Source organism: Cavia porcellus, unplaced genomic scaffold, assembly GCF_034190915.1.
Source record: "Cavia porcellus strain 051 isolate PalLab524CR breed Dunkin Hartley unplaced genomic scaffold, mCavPor4.1 scaffold_30, whole genome shotgun sequence".
NCBI lineage: Eukaryota > Metazoa > Chordata > Mammalia > Rodentia > Caviidae > Cavia > Cavia porcellus.
Genome location: NW_026947513.1, coordinates 26269326 through 26290770, shown reverse-complemented (window position 1 = coordinate 26290770; position 21445 = coordinate 26269326). Strand labels below are relative to the sequence as shown.

At 33.4% G+C, this 21445-nt stretch overlaps 1 protein-coding gene across 4 annotated transcripts in view; it reads left to right on the top strand.

Annotated features, from left to right (window-relative positions):
* Positions 1 to 21445, top strand: part of Gabra4 (gamma-aminobutyric acid type A receptor subunit alpha4) — a 67789-nt gene that overhangs the window by 13533 nt on the left and 32811 nt on the right. For all 4 annotated transcript variants that reach the window (XM_063240751.1, XM_063240752.1, XM_063240754.1 and 1 more), the window contains 6 exons: positions 2727 to 2794; positions 3889 to 4109; positions 4267 to 4349; positions 6548 to 6691; positions 8867 to 9019; positions 15058 to 15317. In XM_063240751.1, coding sequence (XP_063096821.1) covers positions 2727 to 2794; positions 3889 to 4109; positions 4267 to 4349; positions 6548 to 6691; positions 8867 to 9019; positions 15058 to 15317 — 929 coding nt within the window. The remainder of the gene's footprint in view (positions 1 to 2726; positions 2795 to 3888; positions 4110 to 4266; positions 4350 to 6547; positions 6692 to 8866; positions 9020 to 15057; positions 15318 to 21445) is intronic.

Sequence of the window (21445 nt, the reverse complement as noted above, 5' to 3'; positions counted from 1 at the left end):
TGTAGTGGTCTCTATCTGAAGACCTTATCTTCTAATACGGTCACATTCCATGGTACTGAGAGTTTCAGCATGTGAATTTGGAAATATAATTTATCCCATAACAATCTCCTTATGCATCTCTCCATCTTCCACTGGCATTCCTCCAAGCTCTTTTTCATGTAATTTTAACAGCAGACACCATGGCACAAAGCAACTATAAATACTTTGCTTAAAAGATGCCACTTTTCAGAATATGCGCTCTAGGGTAGATGCTCTGTCTGCAGTATCCAGGTCTTTATTTTCTCTGTTGGCTTTCATTTCTTCTTATTCTCCCCTCCTTTATTTTGTCTCAGCCTCTCTGGCACCTTTCCTATTCCTTTAGTACAATCAAGCCTTTCCCTGACCTTGACTTTTGTCTTTTACAGTTCTTCCCACTTGGGACCCAGTTCTCCCAACTGAATCAGTATCCAAATGAAATCCCTTCACCAATCTTAAACTTTTAAGATCTCACTCAATTTTAAAGACCCATAAAGTAATGTAAAATAGATACTAAATACTGTCACAAACTAATGTTGCTGCTATAATTCTGAACATAAAACATTTTTCAAGAATTGTTGAAAGAGTACAGTGATATATAAGAATTTGAAGACACCTGTTATCATGAAATGAATTTAAACACAAGGATTAGCATATATCACATACTTTTCAATAAACCTTACAGTAAAATACCTAATTTTTCATTCCCTTAGGTTCATCTCACTTTCTTGGTGCTATTCATGTTGCAAACTCTATTTTAGGAGTCAAATAAACCAGTTCTGTCTCTATACATCATAGGAAACTGAACAGTCACACATAGGAACTTGGTAGAAATGAGAATTGTTGGGCCACACCTTAAACCTACTAAGTCAGCCAATCTGAGACCATGGTCCAGCAATCTGTAGTTCAATAAGCCTCCAACTGATGCAGATATAAAGCTTTAGAACAACTGTTCTAAATTGATTTTCAAAGTAACTTTTAGTTTCTCAGGGATCCTGTCCATTTAGGATGTGATCAACCTTAATTGCTGAGTCATCTGTGTCCTGACTTGCTATGACATAGTATTTCTGCTTTTTTGTATTTAAGGAAATAGCACGTTGACATCTTCCACATTTCAACCTGTTTGAATGGAACTGCTGTCTTCTAGGGTTCAACATGTATTGTCTACTTTTTGGATTACCTATTTCTAGAGCAATTTGGCTTTAATGAGGTTATTGGTATCTCTTTGTTTTTTCTAATTCTTCAAATAAAATTTATTGAAAACTCTAATTTCTAAAGTGTATTTTGTTTTTTTTTTTTTAAAGTGTAAAATCCATGAAAGATAGGCATGATCTATACATTTTAGGACTTTTAAAGGCTGTGTTTTTCTCAGGATACTTATCCAATGAAGAATTTTCTCATTCTCCTATCTTTGTGTGGCTCAATCCTCTTGCTTTAGAAGGAAAACCATTTTTTATGAGGCTAATTTTAGACATGGAGCATTAAGTGATAACAATTACTTTTTATCTTTTTGGGCGTAAGTTGAGTTTTCCAACCTATATCCAAGGAATAGGGGTATATTGCATTTTGATAGCATATGTTCTTATTTCAGGTTGTTGAGTATGTAGCCTCAGGCAATGCAGATTTAAAATATTATTTAAGGAAACAATGTTCAAGGAGGACAACAATTTTTATATTTTCTTTGGGTAATAAAATGCTATATTATCTACAGGAACAAATACTATTATTATTCAACACATCATATTCTAATGACTAAGAAAAGTGATTTACACCTGTTATCTCATTTAGTACTTTTAGTATTCATTAAAATCTTTAACTAAGGAGACATGTGTCCTAACCAAAGTCATACAACTAGAAGGTATTAGAGCCACATTTGAACTCCAGAATTCCATATTTTACACATACTAAACCTAAATTATGCTAACGTTCCTTTGTCTAGAATCTGTGCCATATTGTCATCATAATTCCACCTTTCCCTTTTGCCTAGAAAAACATATACTTGTTCATAAACCAGTTTTACTTAGACTTGGGGAGACAATCTTGAGTTTGGCTATTATGAGACTAGACGAGAACTAACATGGAGTAAGTACTTTCATCATGGACACGGTGTTTAAGTAAATCTCTATGAAACTCTGCCCTGATAGGTGTAGTTGATGCTATTGAGGCCTAAGTAATTTGCCAAAGAGCACACAACATACCAGTGGTGGAGCATGAATGGGGGTATCTTATAGGACTACTTTGTTCTGGCTCCATTTTATGCCCATTGTTAAAAATAACATGAATCATTTAAAAATTTATTTACTAGTATTCTCAATTTTCCAAAGATGCATTTCATGCAACCATTATGGTTTTTCTCCTCTTTGCTCTTACAGCCACATTTCCTCTTTTTTAATAGCTCACTTCTTTATAGAGGACAATCAGATGATAGGCTATAAAAATCACAAAGGCTAAAAGCTTTTGTGTCTCTACATTGCCTGTTGTAACAATGCCTGGGATGACATATCTTTCAATCCTGGTAAGTAATGGGGTTTCTTTTCTCCCTTTTGGTTGTATTTTGGTCTACACACATTTTAGAAATTATTGCTTCACTGATAGCTTCAAATGCTACTAAGAATATGGTATTTTTATCTGTATTTATTCTAATTACCTAACTCTCCTAAGCTGTAAAATTGTGATTCTTTTTTCATACTTATTTCCTTCTTTTTTACTAGGTCCTGTCACAGAAGTGAAAACTGACATATATGTCACCAGCTTTGGACCTGTTTCTGATGTTGAAATGGTAAGTGCTTGGGTAACTTAAGTTACCTTTTGAAGTTTGAAGAAACTATGCCAGAGCGGAGATAATTAATATTTATTTTTTAGTCAGTCACACAAAATTGGAAAGTCAAAGAGTGGCCAAATTAAACTTAGAAGTTGTGAGAAGTAAAGGTACTAAAATTTTTGCATGTCAGTTCTTTAACATTTGAATATATATTAACTTGGAGTCATTCTCATCAAAAAGAACTTTTCTATTACTCATTTTATAGCATAATTTTAGATGTAGTTTTTTTTTTTTAGAAAACTATTGAGTAGAAAACAAGAAATCAGTTAGTTTTGTTTGCACTAAGTATATACTCAATGCTACAGTGCTAATCACATGTGGTGTTTCCTGTTGACCTGTTTGCTTCTGACCATCCTTTCTTTTCTTCCTTTGTCTTCTGCTTAAAGAGCTTGGATTACTAAGATCTGTTCAGGAAACATTCCCTCATCTAGTATTGTTATTTTATGTTAAACGTATTTATTTAAAATGACAAAAGGATTCTAATGATCTGAAACTTTTGAGTTATTTGACTACTTTTGACTACTAACAACTAACTTGAGTTATTTGACTAATTTTGACTACTAACAATTTAACATGAGGAATTAAAACTCCCCTATCCATAAACTTATTATTTTATGAAAACAAAATTTATATTTTAAATATCTTACTTCATTTTAAGACACGCTTACAATCTTATCATTAATTATGTAATTTAGCACTGACTGATTTTTTGCTATCTGGTCTAAATTAAAGTACTACTGTAATTACCTGGTGCTGGCGGTTGTACTAAATTACAGTAATTATTTTTGAATGATTAATTTCTGTGGTAATTTATTTCTTATAAATGTAGAAGATGAAGGTATCAAGATGGATGCAACCTACACTAATTATTGAGAATCTTGTTGCTTTATTGATTTGAGATCATTTTTGCTTCTATTCATTTCATTTGAAATAGTGGTGGGTTTTTTTTTTTTTTTGCCCTGAGTGGGAAAGAGGCTGAAATTTAATAAATTTTCTAAATATGTATGTGCAGTCATCTGTGATTTGAATAGGTCACAAATTAATTTTCCTAGGAATATACAATGGATGTGTTCTTCAGACAGACATGGATTGACAAAAGACTAAAATATGATGGCCCTATTGAAATTTTGAGACTGAATAATATGATGGTAACAAAAGTATGGACCCCTGATACTTTCTTCAGAAATGGAAAGAAATCTGTTTCACATAATATGACAGCTCCAAATAAACTTTTTAGAATTATGAGAAATGGTACTATTTTATACACAATGAGGTAATTTTTTTCTGCCTTAATACTTTTCCCTTTCTTGTCCCTCTCTATCTCCTTTATCCTCCCTTTCTTCCTTCTTTCTTTCCCTTCCATTTTGGGAATCTTTATAATTCATTTTCATAAAGAATTGATTTTATTTAATTGCATTTTTCCATCATAGACTCACTATAAGTGCGGAGTGTCCCATGAGATTGGTGGATTTTCCCATGGATGGTCATGCGTGCCCTTTGAAATTTGGGAGTTGTAAGTTCTAATAGAAATTTTTGTTCAGATTTCTGATTATTTCATGCAGGATGACATATATATATATATTTTTTTTTTCATAATCCAAAATATGGTCACAATTCATGACAAAAATTATCCAAGGTACGATTTTTAAGACACTATTCACTAACAATTTAACATGAGGAATTAAAACTCCCCTATCCAGAAACAAAATATACCTGCATGGATAGCCCAAGTAGACCAAGTCATCATCAATAGATTAAAGTCAGTTGTGAAATATAGGGACATCTAAACTATATGGGTTGGAGTCTGCTGTTTTAGTACAAGCAAAGTTGGCAGTGATTTAGACTCAGATGATGGTAAAGGAGTAAGTGGGAAATAGATGTATTTAGGACATTTTGTAAAGATAAAGTCAAAAGAAGAACATGAATGGAAGGAGGGAGATCCCTTTCCTCAAGCTCTCTTCTCTGAGATGGCAAGGAAACGTGATTGCTCTTCTAAGGTCTGCTCAACATGCGATTCAATCAGAATCTACCAGAAATAGCTGCTGGCTTTTACTATTGCTTCAGACTCATGCTTGTTCTTACTGATTGGGAAACAGTTGCCTGCTGTTATCATTGCTCATTGCTTAACTTAATGAGAATCGGCAGTCACCGTTCTTTTTATAACCCTAGTAATCACAATATTCAGTGAGCCAACTTGAAGCTAGAGAAAGTCATTTGCTCCCTGACCAGTGATTTAATGAGAGAAGACAAAAACAGGAAAGATGCATAAAGAGAAAGTATGATCTCACTGGGTCCAAAATTAAAAGGCCTCTTCCTCTTACCCAGAGGAAGTCCTTTCTGCTCCTTCTCATTCCTCTGCTTCTCCTATAAGCACCCTTCTGAGTGACTTGAACATAGTTGGTGCTCAATCAGGCTTTGTATAAAAATAAGAGTTTACATTTTGAAAGCTGATGTTTTCTGATTGGGAATTAAAAAGTGAGGCACGTCATACTTGGCAAGTAAGAACCCTACTTTTTTCTGGAAAGAGAAAAACATTTTTTTTTTTTATAATTCAGAGGAGTGAGGAAAGCTAGGGGGGAAAAAGGCTATTCTAGCAAGGTAGGGTAGCCAAGAGCAGGATACCTGATTTAAAATGTCACAGACAGACAAGAACAGAGTATACAGGACTTCCAATAGCTGACACAGTATGAATGGACCTCAGGAGATAAATGCTGACACATAACTGTGTAATACTAAAACTGATGGACACAAGCCTCATAGTTTGTTTTGCAAGGTCATTTGTAAAGAGGATCACTCCAGGTATTGATTTCTTTTGTAGAATTAAACAATTCTGCTGAGGATCACCTGTGTTCTAGCCATTTTAGGAAGGTTTGTAGGAAGCAGGGAGGGAGCAATGACACACAATTCATTTTAGTTCTTTGGTACTTATTTGTGTGTGAGCCAAGCTATCTGTTTTGGGTAGACTGGTAAGCAAGCAGCTGGTCTCCTTTTGCACTGAACACCAAATAATAGAAAATGGGCTTAAATTGCCACTGGGAAAGATTCGTTGAAGATAGAAGGGAAAATGTACTAAATGTATGAGTTTAAAGGTAGTGAAACTGTTGTGTAATTATAGTCCCTAGAGGGCTTTACAAACAGCATAGCCAGTTGTCACTGTAGAATGGTTACCAAATAGCCTGAGTATTGCCCAAAGGTATTGTACAAGCAGTGACCCCCCGGAGAGCTCCCCCACCAGTAGAAATTTATTTTATTTTGTGTTGTTAGAGGGAGCATCTGGTGCATGTCTAAATGGAGGAGGAGCTGCTTTAGGATGGCAGAAGTCAGTATTGGTCAAGCACTGGAGGAGAGAAATGAAAACAGTAGGAGTTCAACAGTACTGTTTTGGGGGTTAATGCATCTGTTTTTCAGCTGCTCATCTTATTAGCATGAAAACATGTCCAAGGGCACTGATGCATATGTAGCCCTGTGGATGCCTCAATTTTAGTCTCTTCTCCAATTCTTTGGCACAAAACCAATAAATCCTGCTGAATCGCACAGCTATTTATTTAATATCTAGTTTCCTAAATTGTAAGCATGTTTGAATAAAACATAATGAAAACTATTCTCATTTTTCCCATCTTTCTTGAACATGTGTTACATTCTTACATGCCGATTGCCATTGCTGACAAAAGAGAAACTCTGACTCTAACCACATTTTCTTCTGTCACTCAGATGCATATCCAAAGAGTGAGATGATTTATACCTGGACAAAGGGTCCTGAGAAATCAGTGGAGGTGCCAAAGGAGTCTTCCAGCTTAGTTCAGTATGATCTGATTGGGCAAACAGTGTCAAGTGAGACTATCAAGTCCATTACAGGTGAGTCATTTAATAATTGAATCCAATATGCTTCTCAGCATCAGCAATAAAGTATGGTCTTGGCTTTTAGGCTGAAATATTTAGTATTTTCAGGAGCACAAAAAAATTTTCAGAAATAGAATTGATGCATAAACCACAACTCAGAATTTCTTTATTTACATTTATAATCTAATTTCAGTTTAAAATAAATTCTGAGTTGGTGAGATGTGAGAAAAGAGTTGGTTTTCTTATTTAGACACAAAAATCAGTAATCAAATGTACTAAAACTATTTTCAACAAAAGTATAAGACAAAACTCTGAGTCTACCTCTTTGGTGTTTTATGAAAATTTTGTCTTGCCCAATTTTAAGTCACGTGTCAATGTTTTTCCAAAATAAAAGTAAAAATCTAAAGGTTAATTACAAAATACAGTGAGGGTAGGTACTAAAGTTGTCACACAAGTAAATGAATGCTTATTATCCATTATTCTTAGCTTTAGAATGTGAATGGAACCATAAAATTTAATTTCAATCTTACTGACTGGGAATCAGCTGATTATGTCTTACTGTAAAAGCGTTCTGATGTACATGTATCACCAAGAAAATGCTAAGTTTTGATGATAGGTGTTCTAGTCCAGTTATATTACTGAAACAAACTGCTGAAAGCTGAGTAGTTAGTAAAGAACAGAAGTTCTGGAGGCTGGGAAGTTGAAAATTAAGGACACTTCTTCACATCAGTCTGAAATTGTACAGTGGCCTTCTAGCAGGGTATATATTCTGTTATCTGTCAAGGAAAAACATTTTGAAAAATACTCAGTGTCTGATAGGAGTTTCTTTTCTGGTCCATTAAGTGGTGCATTTTCAAAACACCCTAGAGAGAGTACCTACTGTTAATGATACAATATTGAATACGTAAATATTTGTTAGGAGGGTAGGTATTGGGTATTTTTATCTCAAAAAATAATAAATAAAAAATGAAGAGATATTTTGGAAGTGATGGATAACTTTATGATACAGATGGTGGTGACGGTTTCACAGATGGATACTTACCTTCAAACTAGCCAAGTTGTAGACATTAAGTATTTACAACATTTTTGTGCCAATTTTACCTCATAAACTAGTTTAAAATTTAAAATGGAAGGAAGAAAAATTAATTATGAAAAATATAATGGACTCACAAGCTCTTATTAAAAATATTTAACTTACTCTCTTTTCTGCTTTGTATAAATCCACACACTGTCTTGAAATTAGCAACATCCTCCTATCCTTTAAATCACACAGTTTTGCTCTCCGAAACACCAGTCATGATGACCATCATTTTAAGGACACTGTCTTCACATCAGTTATGAAACTGTGTAGTAGGCTCTAACAGGGCATTTTGTCTCTTATTGGTCCAGGAAAAAAATTTTTTTTTAAAAAAGATACTCATTTTCCTTTTGCAAGTAGGGCTTAACACATCTGGAGCATTTGAGGTTTTTGAATTGTTTCAGTCTAAATGAAATCACTGCTTCCTAAATAATGCCTTAGTGTGCTTTTTTTCAGGTATAAGAGTAAAAATATTTATCAACGGTTACCAAAAAATGTAGGGTTTAATTTGTTAGCTCTTTAAGTTAGGCACCTGTGTTTTTCATATTTGTTTGTATTTTTGTTCATATATGTATGATTTATATGTATGTATTGCCTTCCTGAAAATTAAGTAGCTTTTTCCTTGACCATGTATGCCTATAAAATGTGTACAGAGCATATGTTTATAAATGGTTTTACATATTTCATATATAAATGCAATGTGTTTCATTTCTTTTCAAAATTAAATCTTAGTTTTTTTTCTACTGGTTTCCTGTAAAAGTTACGTCTAAATTTTGCTCTTAAGAATTGCTAAAAATGAAAGCTGATTACTTTAACAGTATTAGAACCTCAAAGCAGAATTCAATGCAACCACTTTTTAAAAGTTACACTCCAATTTATTAAACTGATTAATGGCAACAAGGAACAAAACTGTTTTCTGAATAATGATGTCCAATATCATCTCTTTGCCCCTTACCCCTGTTAAGAATCAATATAGCTCTTATTCTTTGTATTAGGCAAAAGAGAATTACTTTGCCTAAAATATTGTTTGTTATTCTGAAATGTGATTGTGAAGCTGTTGAATAATTGCCTGCAGAACCAATAATGCATTCTTTTTCATGTTTTTGTGGTAGGTGAATACATTGTTATGACAGTTCACTTTCATCTCAGACGGAAGATGGGCTATTTTATGATTCAGACATATATCCCCTGCATTATGACGGTGATTCTTTCTCAAGTTTCATTCTGGATAAATAAGGAATCAGTTCCAGCTAGGACTGTATTTGGTAAATGCTGTTCATTTATTGGATGTTATTATCTGCATCATGTTTTAATCACAATTTAGGGGAATAGCCCTTAGATATTTCTAGAAATATCATCAGTGTATTAAACTGTACTGGATAAAGAATCATATGAACTTTCATTTTTCCCTAGTAAATGCAAAGTACTAATACTTGAGAAGATACGTGCAGTCCGTCTCTTTCTCTGGTACCTCATCAGAGTTCCCTGGTTGAGAACCAGTAGGGTGATGACCAACAGAGAACCTGGATACAGTTTCACTTTTAGTAATATTCTTGGGCTTCTAACATAAAGCAGTGTAATTTAATTAAAATTATAACTAGATGTTAAAATGAAATGCACTATGAGCTTAAAATAAAACAAATAAAAGTCATGGCTGAATGAATGTGAAAGCCTTAGAATAACTTGGACTTCAGTGAAGAGGAACAAAATGGAAATGCTTTAAATGCATTGAATTGGAAGATATGTGTTAATTTACAAGCTCATTATTATATCTACATAATTTTTTTCTTAACCAACATTTTATTGTTTTTATTTTAGTTTCTTATAGTGTTCTGAATCATAAGAAGTCCAGAACAGAATGTATGTGCTTAAAGTTTTTATATCTGCTAATGAGTCTTTTACATATCATTCATGCTTTTATATCACTAAATTACTTATATCTATTTAATTTAATATTTTCTCTGTGTTTTCATCTGTTTATTGTGACTAGTGAAAACATTCAGTGGTGGGGTAAGACGGAAAATGATCAGATTTTCTCTGAAATGGAGGCATAATCTTCACATGAGATACCAGTGTCCCATTGCTTGTATATTTAGTAGCTCCAAAGCTATGGTATAATATCCCTTATCAGATAATAACTGCAGAAAGACTAGTGATAAGACACTGGAGGGTGGGGAGAGCTTTCATCCTACCTCCTACTCTTTTAGAGAACTGCCAAAAGGACACCTAGTTTCCTCAAGAAACCCGGATTCCTTCTGCAGAGCTATTTCCTCCAAACCCAGCTACCTCCCTTTACCTCAGGCTTCCATAAGAAGGTATTGGAATCATACAGGAGAAATTCATACAGGCGGCCAGTGTTAAGAGGCAGAGAGGGTAATGGGCAGGTGTAGTGGTCCTACCTACTTTATAGAGATATGAGGTTCAGTTAAAGAATAACTTCACATGGCAAGTGGAATAAATTTTAGCTACTAAAGATGGGTGCAAAAATAAAAGAAAAAAAAATCTAGTCATTGGATACTAATAGGTCTGAGTTTAAAACTCACATCTACCACACATTTTCTCTGTCTTTAAATTGTGTTAATATATCTTTCTCTTATAGTTCTGGGAGAGTTTAAAAAGTGTTATGTTTAGTACTCAGTATAGGACATCTGGTACACAGATTGTATGTTACTCTCTCAGACTTCTCTTGTGCAAGAGTAATTTGTTTGGTTCTAACTTGTCTTCATTGGTTTTTTAAAGAAAATATCTATCATCTATATGTATGTCTATCTATTATCTATCATGTCTATTGTGTAGTATCAGACATTGTGAAGTTCTTGATGTTCTTTATCTTCTTTAAAACTTGCACTCATTTTGGGTCCTTACATATTCAAAGGTAGCCTGGCTAGACAAAAACTATCTACTGAGTCTGAGCCCCAGGTCGAACTCCATTAACTCATAATACCAAAAACATTATTTAAGGGGCTGTCATCATTAAAATTATTTAAACTTTATGTTTCTGTTAGGGTTTATAATTTTAAAAATCACTTTTATGCATATTATGCTTATTATCACTTCTTTCTCTGTTCCTAAAGAGCTAAAACAGAAAACATTGACCCATCATAGATGGGCTATGATAAAGAGATAATGGTGTCACAAGTGCAGACTTTGACTGTAATCCTAGAATCTACCATGTAATAGCTATGAACTTGCAGTGAGCTGTTTCTGTTTCTTCTTATGTTAAAAGAGGATGGGTGGCTACACTTCACTTGCAAGGTTGTTGAGGATCAAATGAGTTAATTGGAATAAAGCACTTGGAATAATGCCTAGCACATAATACATAGTATTTAAAGGCTGCTTATTAATCTGTTAGTCCATGCTGTCCCCTATCTCACCTGAGAATAACTAGTTGGTGCTACAATGTGAATAACCTGAATATTTTAATAGAATTATAATTAGTTGACAAATGTTGAATGCTTTCTCAACTGATTGCATACTGGTAGCTACTGTTCAGTCTTACTTGTTCCCAAATAATAGAAATTTCCAGTGGTGTAGTAAGGGATAGTATTGGTTATGTCTGTACTCACCTAACATTTCCTATTCAAATAAGATAATATAAGGAAGTTAAATAGCATGTGTTAAGAACAGTAATTTTTGCTGGTCCCAATAATGACAGATTTTACATATAGTTTTAGAGTCATCTCATTTACTTTCATAATAATTCAGCAAAGTTGTCAATGTTAATTTTGTATAGGTAAACGAAATAACTTAAAGATACTAAGAAACAAGGGCCTGGGATTTAGCTCAATGATGTAAGCGTCTGCCTGGCAAGCGCGAGGTCATGAGCTCGATCCCTGGTAGCCCATCCCCCCAAAAAACTAAGAAACATATATCAAGTCACATAATTGACAATATCTGTCTAGAATTGAGAACTCATTCTGTCTGCTTTCACAGCCAGTTAAAGGCTTGTGGAGAATTCCAGAGTTGCTGCTTGGTGAGAGCATATGAATGTGTTTATAGCTACTTTGTGAGTGGTTTTCAATCTGAAAGTTGAAATTCATCCAATTGTGCCATTGTGCCACAATATTGATTTTGTTGATTCAGAGTATTATATCAATAATTAAGGCTTCAATGACCTAAGATGTTTTTGAATGGTGTCTATTAAATGCCTCACTGAGGATCTCAAATGGTGTTTTCCTAGATAAGTAAAATATGAGGTGTTTGAGGGCATTGCCAATCTGTTTCATATGAAGTTTAGTTGAATATTAATTCTAGGCTAGTTTTTCTCTTTCTGAATTCTTATTTCCCTCTTCCTTCATAAGAAGGAAATCAGCTAGGTCAGAAATGTCCCTATGTACTATGCAAAAACAAAACCCAAAAACATCAGTGTGAATCTGAGAAACAGAGTGTGCTAAACTCTTTGCAAAAGCCTTTTCTCTCCAAACTTGTATGATATTAAGTTTTCTAATTATCCCTGTATGGTAAAACATCAGATGTAAGTAAATGCCAGCTGGCATATCTAAATCATTACTGCTGGCTTTTCTAGGAATGGCTAGCCAAAAATTCACTCTGTGTACAGTCTTAGCCTCCTCTTTCGTATCTTCTCCCAGCTCCTTGGCCAACCAGTATAGTTCATCTTCAGCATTCTAAGTGCAAGTCCTGGCATCAATACTTGAACGTGTCAAAAAAATTATGGCTTTGAAATGTTTTCAACGAAGAGTCAGCTAAGCTATTTAAAGCAAATGAGCCACCTTTCTAGATGCAGAAAAAGCATGAATTCTTGTTTGAAGGTTTGGTTTCTATTTGCTACTTCACATTTGTGTTTATTCAACCAAAAGATCTACCTGACACCAGTTATAATAAGTGCACTCTTACCTTGTGAATTCTTTCTAAAAATTTGAACAGTGGGTGGAGAGAACATTTTAATGTCCTAAAAGATGGCAACTTTTAAGCCTTTAACCTGTTTTTTTTATAACAGCTAACTTTCTAAAATTTACAGTTATAAAATAGGAATTATAACATCCAGAGATGATTCCACAAAATTAAAATTAAACTGATCCAAGAAAATGAAAGAAAAAAGGAAATGTAGCCACATAGCCGCATTTTTTTTTTTTTTTAATATCAGTGTCCAGAGCATCATTCAAGTCAGGAACCTGTGATTTTGTCCCCTCACAGAGTTGGAATATAATTTTCCTTTTATTTCTCAGTAATTGCATTAGTTTTCTGATTAGTCCAGAATAATAAGAGAATTTTTTTCAGATACAGACTGAGAAGCGAAGACTATCTTGTAGTCAAAGGAGAACTTATTCTATTACCAAAACTAAATACATAGCATTATATATCTTTAAAAGCTGTAGACCATATCTGAATTCTTAACAGCGCATTATTCCTAAATTGTTATAAGAATAAAGTTTTATTTTAAACTTTGTAGCTATAGATTTTCAAAGTTAGTTTGGTCGTTATTCACATGTCTCATAGCTAGCATGAGGATAGTACCTTGTCCTAATTTTTTGAGCTCTTTCTGAAACGAAGTCCAATAAATACACAAGGTTGCATTTTCCTAGATGTGTATGCATTTGAGCATACAAAATATTTTAGGTTAATGAAGGATTAAGCAACGCACAAAAATTATAAAAGAAAATACAGAAAATGCTCATATTTCTTTATACAGTATATAGAATGTTTTTAAAAAGTCTGTAGGTCGTGTGCTAAATAGATGGCAGAGTTTACATGCTCTACCGAAGCTTCAGGAAAAAATGTGAAAGGAAGAGGTTTTAGAGAAAATAGATTAGAGAAGAACTGGAAAAATGAATTTTTATTTACTGGGCATTTATCATTTGCCTTTCCCTATATAAAATACTATGGTGATCCCTGAACCTGTATCTAATATATCTGCCCTCAGCAGTGTTCTACTTGATTAAGTTGGTGAGTTCAAGGCCAGCCTGAACCACATAGTGAGACTCTGTCTCAAAAAACAAAAAACAAAAAACAAAAAAACCAAGTTGAATATGAGGTTTATATCTCTGGAACAGTAAGAGAAAAATATAAGGCAGAATATAACTAAATTCTAAGTTGAGACAATATCGTTCACCCTAAATTAAAACATGATTTTTTCCTTATTGTTGCATAACTATGTCTTCTGCTGAATGTGCACTATTTACTCTTCAGCTGGTGACTGACATGGATTGGAATGTTTAGATGTTTCCTTGTTGTCATTCTCTTCATCATTCTCACCACCACTAAATCGTCCTCCTCTTCCTCCTTGTGTGTCTACTTCAGGACCTTCCCTAGGCATAACACAGAATGCCTTCATAAGTATATAGCAAATTCTCATCGGAATTTCTAGGCCCAAGTAGAAAATATGTGTCAGAGAAACAGACATCAATGGAAACAGAAACCACTATATAAATATTAGCATCGTCACATAATACATTACTTTATAGTTCCACTGTTAAGTGGAATTTTGAGAATGGTGACTGACATGGCAAAGGCAAAGGAGGAGATTTTCCTGAAAGCAGTTCCTTAGAGGCCTTGCCCCTGAACTAGTAACTTTGTTATTTTAACTCAATAGATAATATTCAAATGAAGATTTAGCTGGGTATGGTGGTACATGCTTATAATCCTAGCACTCTGGCAAACTGAGTCAGTTCAGCCTAAAAACTTAGTGACTTAGGCAAGTCTGTAACTCAAAATAATCAAAATAATTCTTTTTTTTTTTTTTTTTTTTCAAAGAGGTCTGGTGATGTAACTCAGTGGAAAGGCCCTGAGTTCCATTCCAGTACCAAAGAGGAAGAATAGAAAAAGATGTATATATAACTTGTACTTTTTCTGGCAGTAATTCTCAATAGCAGTGGGCCATGCTTACCCAGGAAATTCTGATTCTTCAATTTAGGAGGCCACTGTTCACAACTTTCCACTCCTGGATGAGAATCATTGCTTCAGTGAATCATTCTTCCCGCTAGGTGTGTATCGACTCCTTAGGTTTACTGGCCCAGGTTCCAGTATTGATTTACTAATATGCTACTTTAAATTTTTACAGTAAATACAATAGATATCGATGAAGCTCTAAAGAGTTTTCCAAACAATCCAAATGACATTGAGTTAGTGATTAAAAGAGCCACAAAGTGAAATATATGTAGTTTACTCCAAAGCCCGTGCTAATTTCATTGATCCACTAGGACTCACATCCTCCACCAAAGATGGTTTTGTTTGAATTATTGTTAATTTTGTTAACCTCATCCAACCTAACGTTTATTTGTTTGTTTGCTTGCTTTGCATTGCAATAACAGTAACCCATTTCTGTCTCTGCTCTTTTGCCTTAAAGGAATAACCACAGTCCTCACTATGACCACACTAAGCATCAGTGCAAGGCATTCTCTGCCCAAAGTGTCCTATGCTACCGCCATGGATTGGTTCATAGCTGTTTGCTTTGCTTTTGTATTTTCGGCCCTTATTGAGTTTGCTGCTGTGAACTATTTCACCAATATTCAAATGCAAAAAGCCAAAAAGAAGACATCAAAATCTGTTCCGGAAATTCCAGCTCCTCCAGTGCCAAGTGAGAAGCAGCCTGAAGCTCCACTTCAGGTATTTGACTTGATCTCTTTCAGTTTAAGATTTTTAACTTCTTGGGGGAAAATGGGTTACCAGGGGAAATGCTAATTTGGAAAATCAGTGCCAATTTCTAAATAATTTAAAAGCACAGGCAAATATACGAAGGTATTTATGACTTCTTCAAACTTTTTAAAACAATGACTATTATAGTTGTAAACATTAACCAGTTCTGAAGAGCTGGATGTAGGTAAAATTAGGTTTTTTTTAAGTTCTTTTCAGAATTAAAGCTCTATAACAGAAAAAGGAAAAGCTTTTGCATATTATTAAGAGGAACTTGTGGATGTCTCTGAGTAGGTTGGAACCACATTTTAGTGGAGTTCATTGAACAAAGTAAAACAGTTTTCATTGTAGCCCCTTAAGAGAACTATCTGTTCCCCTGTCATAAGGAAGAAAACAAAACAAATCAAACTGCTCTACCTCTAAATCTGAGAATTCTTGCTACACAAAGGGACATAGCTAGGAAAATGTAGAAAGCTTTTAACAAGAACTAGTACAACATACATTTGGGTCGTCAGAGATTCTGCAGTTAAAATAAAAGACTAAGTATCTTCTCACATTGATTCTAACTGTATACAGACTGCAAGACCTTCATGGAAACAGGAGATCAAATAGGCAGCTCTCTTTCCCTTTTTCCTCCTCTTCTTCACTTTCCTTCTCTCTTTTAATCTTTCCTTATCTCTTTCCTTGACTGTAATCACTACACATAGCTTATTGTAGCTGTAACAAATGGTAGTCTACTACCCAAACCACAGTGTTTAAAAATCACCAGTTTTCTACAAATGACATACCAGTATCTTCTTCATTGATTCACTTACTCCCAACAAATATATTCAATACCAACTGCGCCACAGACCCTACTTAGAGTCTTAGAGTTCACAGGTTAAAAACAATCTACAAGATGGAGTTTACATTTATTTGTGTGGAACAAGGCAGGGAAGCAAACAATCTTTGGAAATAATCCAACAGGTGGTTCATTAGGTAGACAGAGGCTAGGATGATACTGTACCACCGAAAGGGTCAGGCTGTGCAAGAGCAGGATAAGAATGTGGATATTGCATTCTCAGAGAGAAGATGAAGAAAGGAGACTAAGCATGCATCCTGGTGGGGATTCGCTGTTCAGAGGGCTCTGGGCAGTGGTCTCTAACAATGGTATGTAAGTAGGCAGGTAGGCTCACCGTTAAGTAAGTTTAAGTAACATATTTCTTCTAAATAAATCCATTCTATCAAGATTTTCAAAATTATAAAAATGCACTTTGCATTGATTTTTAGTTAGAAAATAATAACCAAGTATGTAGTTTTATTCTTTTTCTCATTCTCCATATATAAACTTCACTTACCCTTGTTTTATGCTTATTTTTTGTTTTTCTCTGTTGTGTTGAAGATTTGATGGAAGAATTCCATCTATGGCTTCTTTAAAAGATCAAGTCTTGGATTTATTTTATGTTTCTACTTTCTAATTGACTTATGATTGTATTTCAATTCCATTTTTCTGCAGGTTAATTTTGTTACTCTTGCTAGCTTCTTGAGTTTCCTGATTATTAATTTTCACTGTTGTTTATTTAAAGTTTTATAGCAATGAGATTTTGTCTACAGCTCTGATCTTAATTCATAATATTGATATATGGAATAATTATTTGCTAAATATTCTTTAACTACATTGTTATTTTTTGTTTTGAGCTAAAAATATTTGGAAATAATATTAAATTTTTCAAGTGGGATTTTTTTAATTTATGTAACTCTGTTGTTAATTTTTTTGTTGAATTGTTATTGTTCATAAATATTCTTATACAGATTAGAACGCAATGAACATTTGCATTGTGAATTATGCTAAAAACTTTTAAATGTTTAATAGCAATTTGAAAGGTGTTAAGTTTCAGTTATTAAATCAGTTTTACTTAAAATATTATTACTTCACCATTTTAATTCTTCTCTAGTCTTCATGACTTTTCAAATACTAATATATAAAACTGTTCTCTTACAAATATTATGAGATTGATTTTTTGCATTTTAACCATTTGATATATTTGATATATTTTGATGCTGTGACATGCAAAATATAAAGATTCATAGTTTCTCTATTTCCACACCAATTCATACATTTAGCCATAAAGTAAACTCCTTTTTTCACATATAATGTCTTTTCCCTTGAATTCCATTAGATGTGATTTCAATTTTTATTCTTGTTCTTTTTTTGTGATGTGGCAAAATGAACACACAATGTTGTGTATACTAAGCAAGCATACCAACATTTAACCATGCCCTCAGCCCTGATGTTATTTTTTTACATTGTTTTAAAAATATTAATCTTGCAATTATATTTTTATAATTAAAAAACTTCAATTCCTTTTTTCCTCAAGTACTCTGGATATTATCTGTCATATTTTTATGTCACTAGTGACTAAATTTAGCTTTTAAAATAATGTTATATCAACTGGTGAAACTCTACTTATGTTAAAGTTAACCTGATTATCCTACGTAGACTTTAACTGTACCAACTTCAGGAACACTCTAATACTATGACTTTAGATTTGAAAATTTAAATACAGATATTTGTATATAACTGTGTTTATAATGAGTAGATATAATTCTCTTCATTTTTTGAAAACTGATGAAACTTACTAAACTGGTGCATTAATGAAATATTTTAGATGCTTGACAGTATCGCTTAACCAGCATAAAATTATTCTGTAGATTTCCAGAGATGGAGAAAAAAATCTGTAATTTTCTATTTGGCCTCTTAAACATCTTTCCTGAACACAGCAGTTGACATCACCAATAAATATTTCTTTGACCCTATCCCATTGGTTAAGAGCATTATGATCTAGTGACTTGTCTTTGCATTGTTGGGGACCTATTGTGTACACTTTTCCTTATCCAAAGTCAAGAAGATGAAATGTGTATCTGAAGTGCATAAAGCTATACCATTCAAATTTTGAGAAGGGCTTTAAAATAAAATTAGTCAAAGTATATATTAAGTGTTTCATTTTTCTGAAATTTGTGACTTTGCATGTATAATAATTTAGATTGTTAGAACGGTTTATTGGAAGAATGTCTGTATCCTAATGACAGTGATTAATGAATGGTCTCATCCTACTTCCTGGTCTCATTTTCTGCCAGAGTGCAGCTAGCTTTGGAGAATCAATTTCATTAAATGACTTCAGAATCAAGTTCAACTTTGAAGGTTTTGAGTACATTAAAAGCAAGGGATAGACAAGCAGGAGATAGGTAAAAAGGAAGAAGAAAACCAAGAAGGGAGGATTGTGTTCAGAGTGAAATTTTGCAACATATCACTGGCAAGAAATAGTCTAAAAATGTGCTAAGGTTTGGAGTTTCAGTAGAGATTCTAATCAGACATCTGAAACTCACTTATTTAAACATGTGTTCCAGTGTGTACTACTGTTTACTTATCTGAGTGATGCTGCATTTGCTTAACACGTGTTTAATCTCCTCATTTGGAATTGACTTTTAGAGTTCAAAGTCATTTATAGTTCAATAGTCCTTTAGGAAGCTCACTTGTAGTTCATTCACTGTCACTATGTGTGACCTGTGGACTGTTAATGGCCTGTCAGAGGCCTCTAATGGCCATTTCTGATCTTTGGGAATTGAAAAGCTGATGGTTTATGAAATATTCATGAAGTGAGAAGGAAAGGCCAATTGGCAGAATGTCTGAGCAGCTATCAGTAGTTGGAGTATTTCTTTGGTAGCTCAGAAGGCAAAGCACCTGTTTGGTTTCTGCTCTTCCTTACCTTTATTCTTCCGTAGACTCTACCCATTTGAACTGACCTCTATCGTTATGGATCTCGTGGGTTTATCCTAAAGTAACTATGCTTTATTGATGCAGGTGATTTGGATGAATAGAATGGTTTGAAAACATAAACTATAATTTTAAAGGCAAGTTTTCTTAATAAAATAATATTTTTTCAAAAATCACTTAAAATATATTCTCTAGTCCTTTTAAGTCATAGTATAGACATTAATGTATACATATAATTATCTTATAGATAAAGCTCCATGGCTTAATGAAAATGGCTAACTCTTGAATTCTTACTATTCCTGGGTATTATGTAAAGTATTTTATTTGTATTAAGTGCAAATTCATATAACTGTTTTACTGAAGCTGGCAGTTTAGAAGTGATATACTCATGATAACATTTCTAGGAAATGGTAAACCTAATATTTAAATTAATACAGCTATGTCTGTTGTAGAGCTTGTGTACTTAACAGAATTTAATTTGTGATATATCCATAAAGAATGTATATAATACATATATATACACACAAATATATATACACACAATATATATATATATATATATATATATATATATATCCAGGTACTCATATACATAATAAGCTCAGTACAAAGTTTTTTGGTTATATTTCTTGGAACATTTAACAAAAGCTTAGCAGTCTACATGGTTTGTATGCCAATAATAGGAAATTTTAGAGAGATCTTATCTATAATTTAATTATAGTGACTTATAGAATATGAACTGTTTTATTTGTGTCTTTCCCATGGGGAAATTATCCAGGAATCAGGTCATCTGCTCAGTTAGTCACAGTGCTGGAACAGTAAGCCTGTGCTTGAATGCCTGAAGCCTAAATGAGTGACTATATATGTTTGTCAAGTGTGGAGGATGGAAAGGATGGGGGCCACCATTCACTGGGATAAGGAGGAGAAATGAAACACATTTGTGAAGAAAGTTATCAGTTTAAATTTAGATATTCTTAGCAGGACTATTTCCTTTACTGCAATAATAGTAACTTTATTTTTTTTTTAAATTACAAGTGTATGGATCTTTACTGCTTACATTTCAATTTCTATTTACCCAATTTCTTTGTCTTTTCAGGTAACCATAACTGTTCTGCATGAATTTTTCACTTTTAAAATAGTCATACATGCAATGTTATTTGTGAAATTAGAGAGGTATCTACTCTGCTTAGGGTCTTTAAAGAAAAGACACTAAAAATATATGATAAGTCAAGGTGTACCTTGAATTCAATAATTTAAGTACTGTGATGAGAATCTACTCTTTTTTACTATTTATTCTTCAAAGTCAAACTTTGTCTTATTTCCCAAATGGGGCTCAAGCTTAGCGTACTCAGACTGAAGGACTCTCAAGAGATCCATGTCTGTAAAGTAGGAACAACCAGGTAGGAAGGCTTACAGTGAAAATTATATTATACAGGTTAAATATGCAATATAATGCTTCATACTCAGTCAATAATACATCTGATTGCAATAATTAACATTTACATGACCTCATTTATTACTTTACAATGTTCTGTGGTATTATGCTTAAGTTGTTTCATATGTGATTGCTGTATTTATCTGGACAGTGAGCTCATATATAAAATGAATTATCATTTAATTTTATTTCCTTATGCAGTACATACCATAGCATTTAATAGTTATAGTTGCTGATTGATTATTTAGCTTAAACTAGGAATCAGACAATTGGAAATACGGTATCTCTGAAATTACTATATTTATCACCAATTTTCCAAAACATTTTAGATAACATTCCTTTTTCCTAAAAATAAATGTAAACATAAGACAGCTGTTAAGTAGTGAGCTATAGCAGTCACTGTAAACTTTTAGGATAAAAAATATTTAGCCTAAGTATTCCTTTTGTCCTTATTTTTTAATTATACAATTGTCAAAATGATGTTGCATAAGGTAATATTTCAATTCACGCATACATTGTGTAGTGATCTTATCTGAGACACATGTGTAAGTGGTTGGAGGTGGCCAATGGGCATCAGTAGAGAACTGAGAAAGACACATTGAGAAAGCGGCAAAAATAATAGCCATAGCAAGTCTACATAGAGAGCTGTGCAGATTATAAGAAGTTTTAAGATTATAAGAGTAGCTTGTCATGTATTGATAATTTGGCCATAGCATTTTTAGAGAAATCAAGGACTTTGAAATATTAAGTATAATTCCGGTCAGCAATTGGTCACACAGTACACCCTACTTTTCATTCCAAACGTGTGTGCAAACTGGGTCAGTTTCAGATTATCACTTTAGCCATTCTGAAAAGTTCACTTAGAAATTCTTTGCTTTAAATAGTTTGAGCTAACATGCAATAAACTCTTAT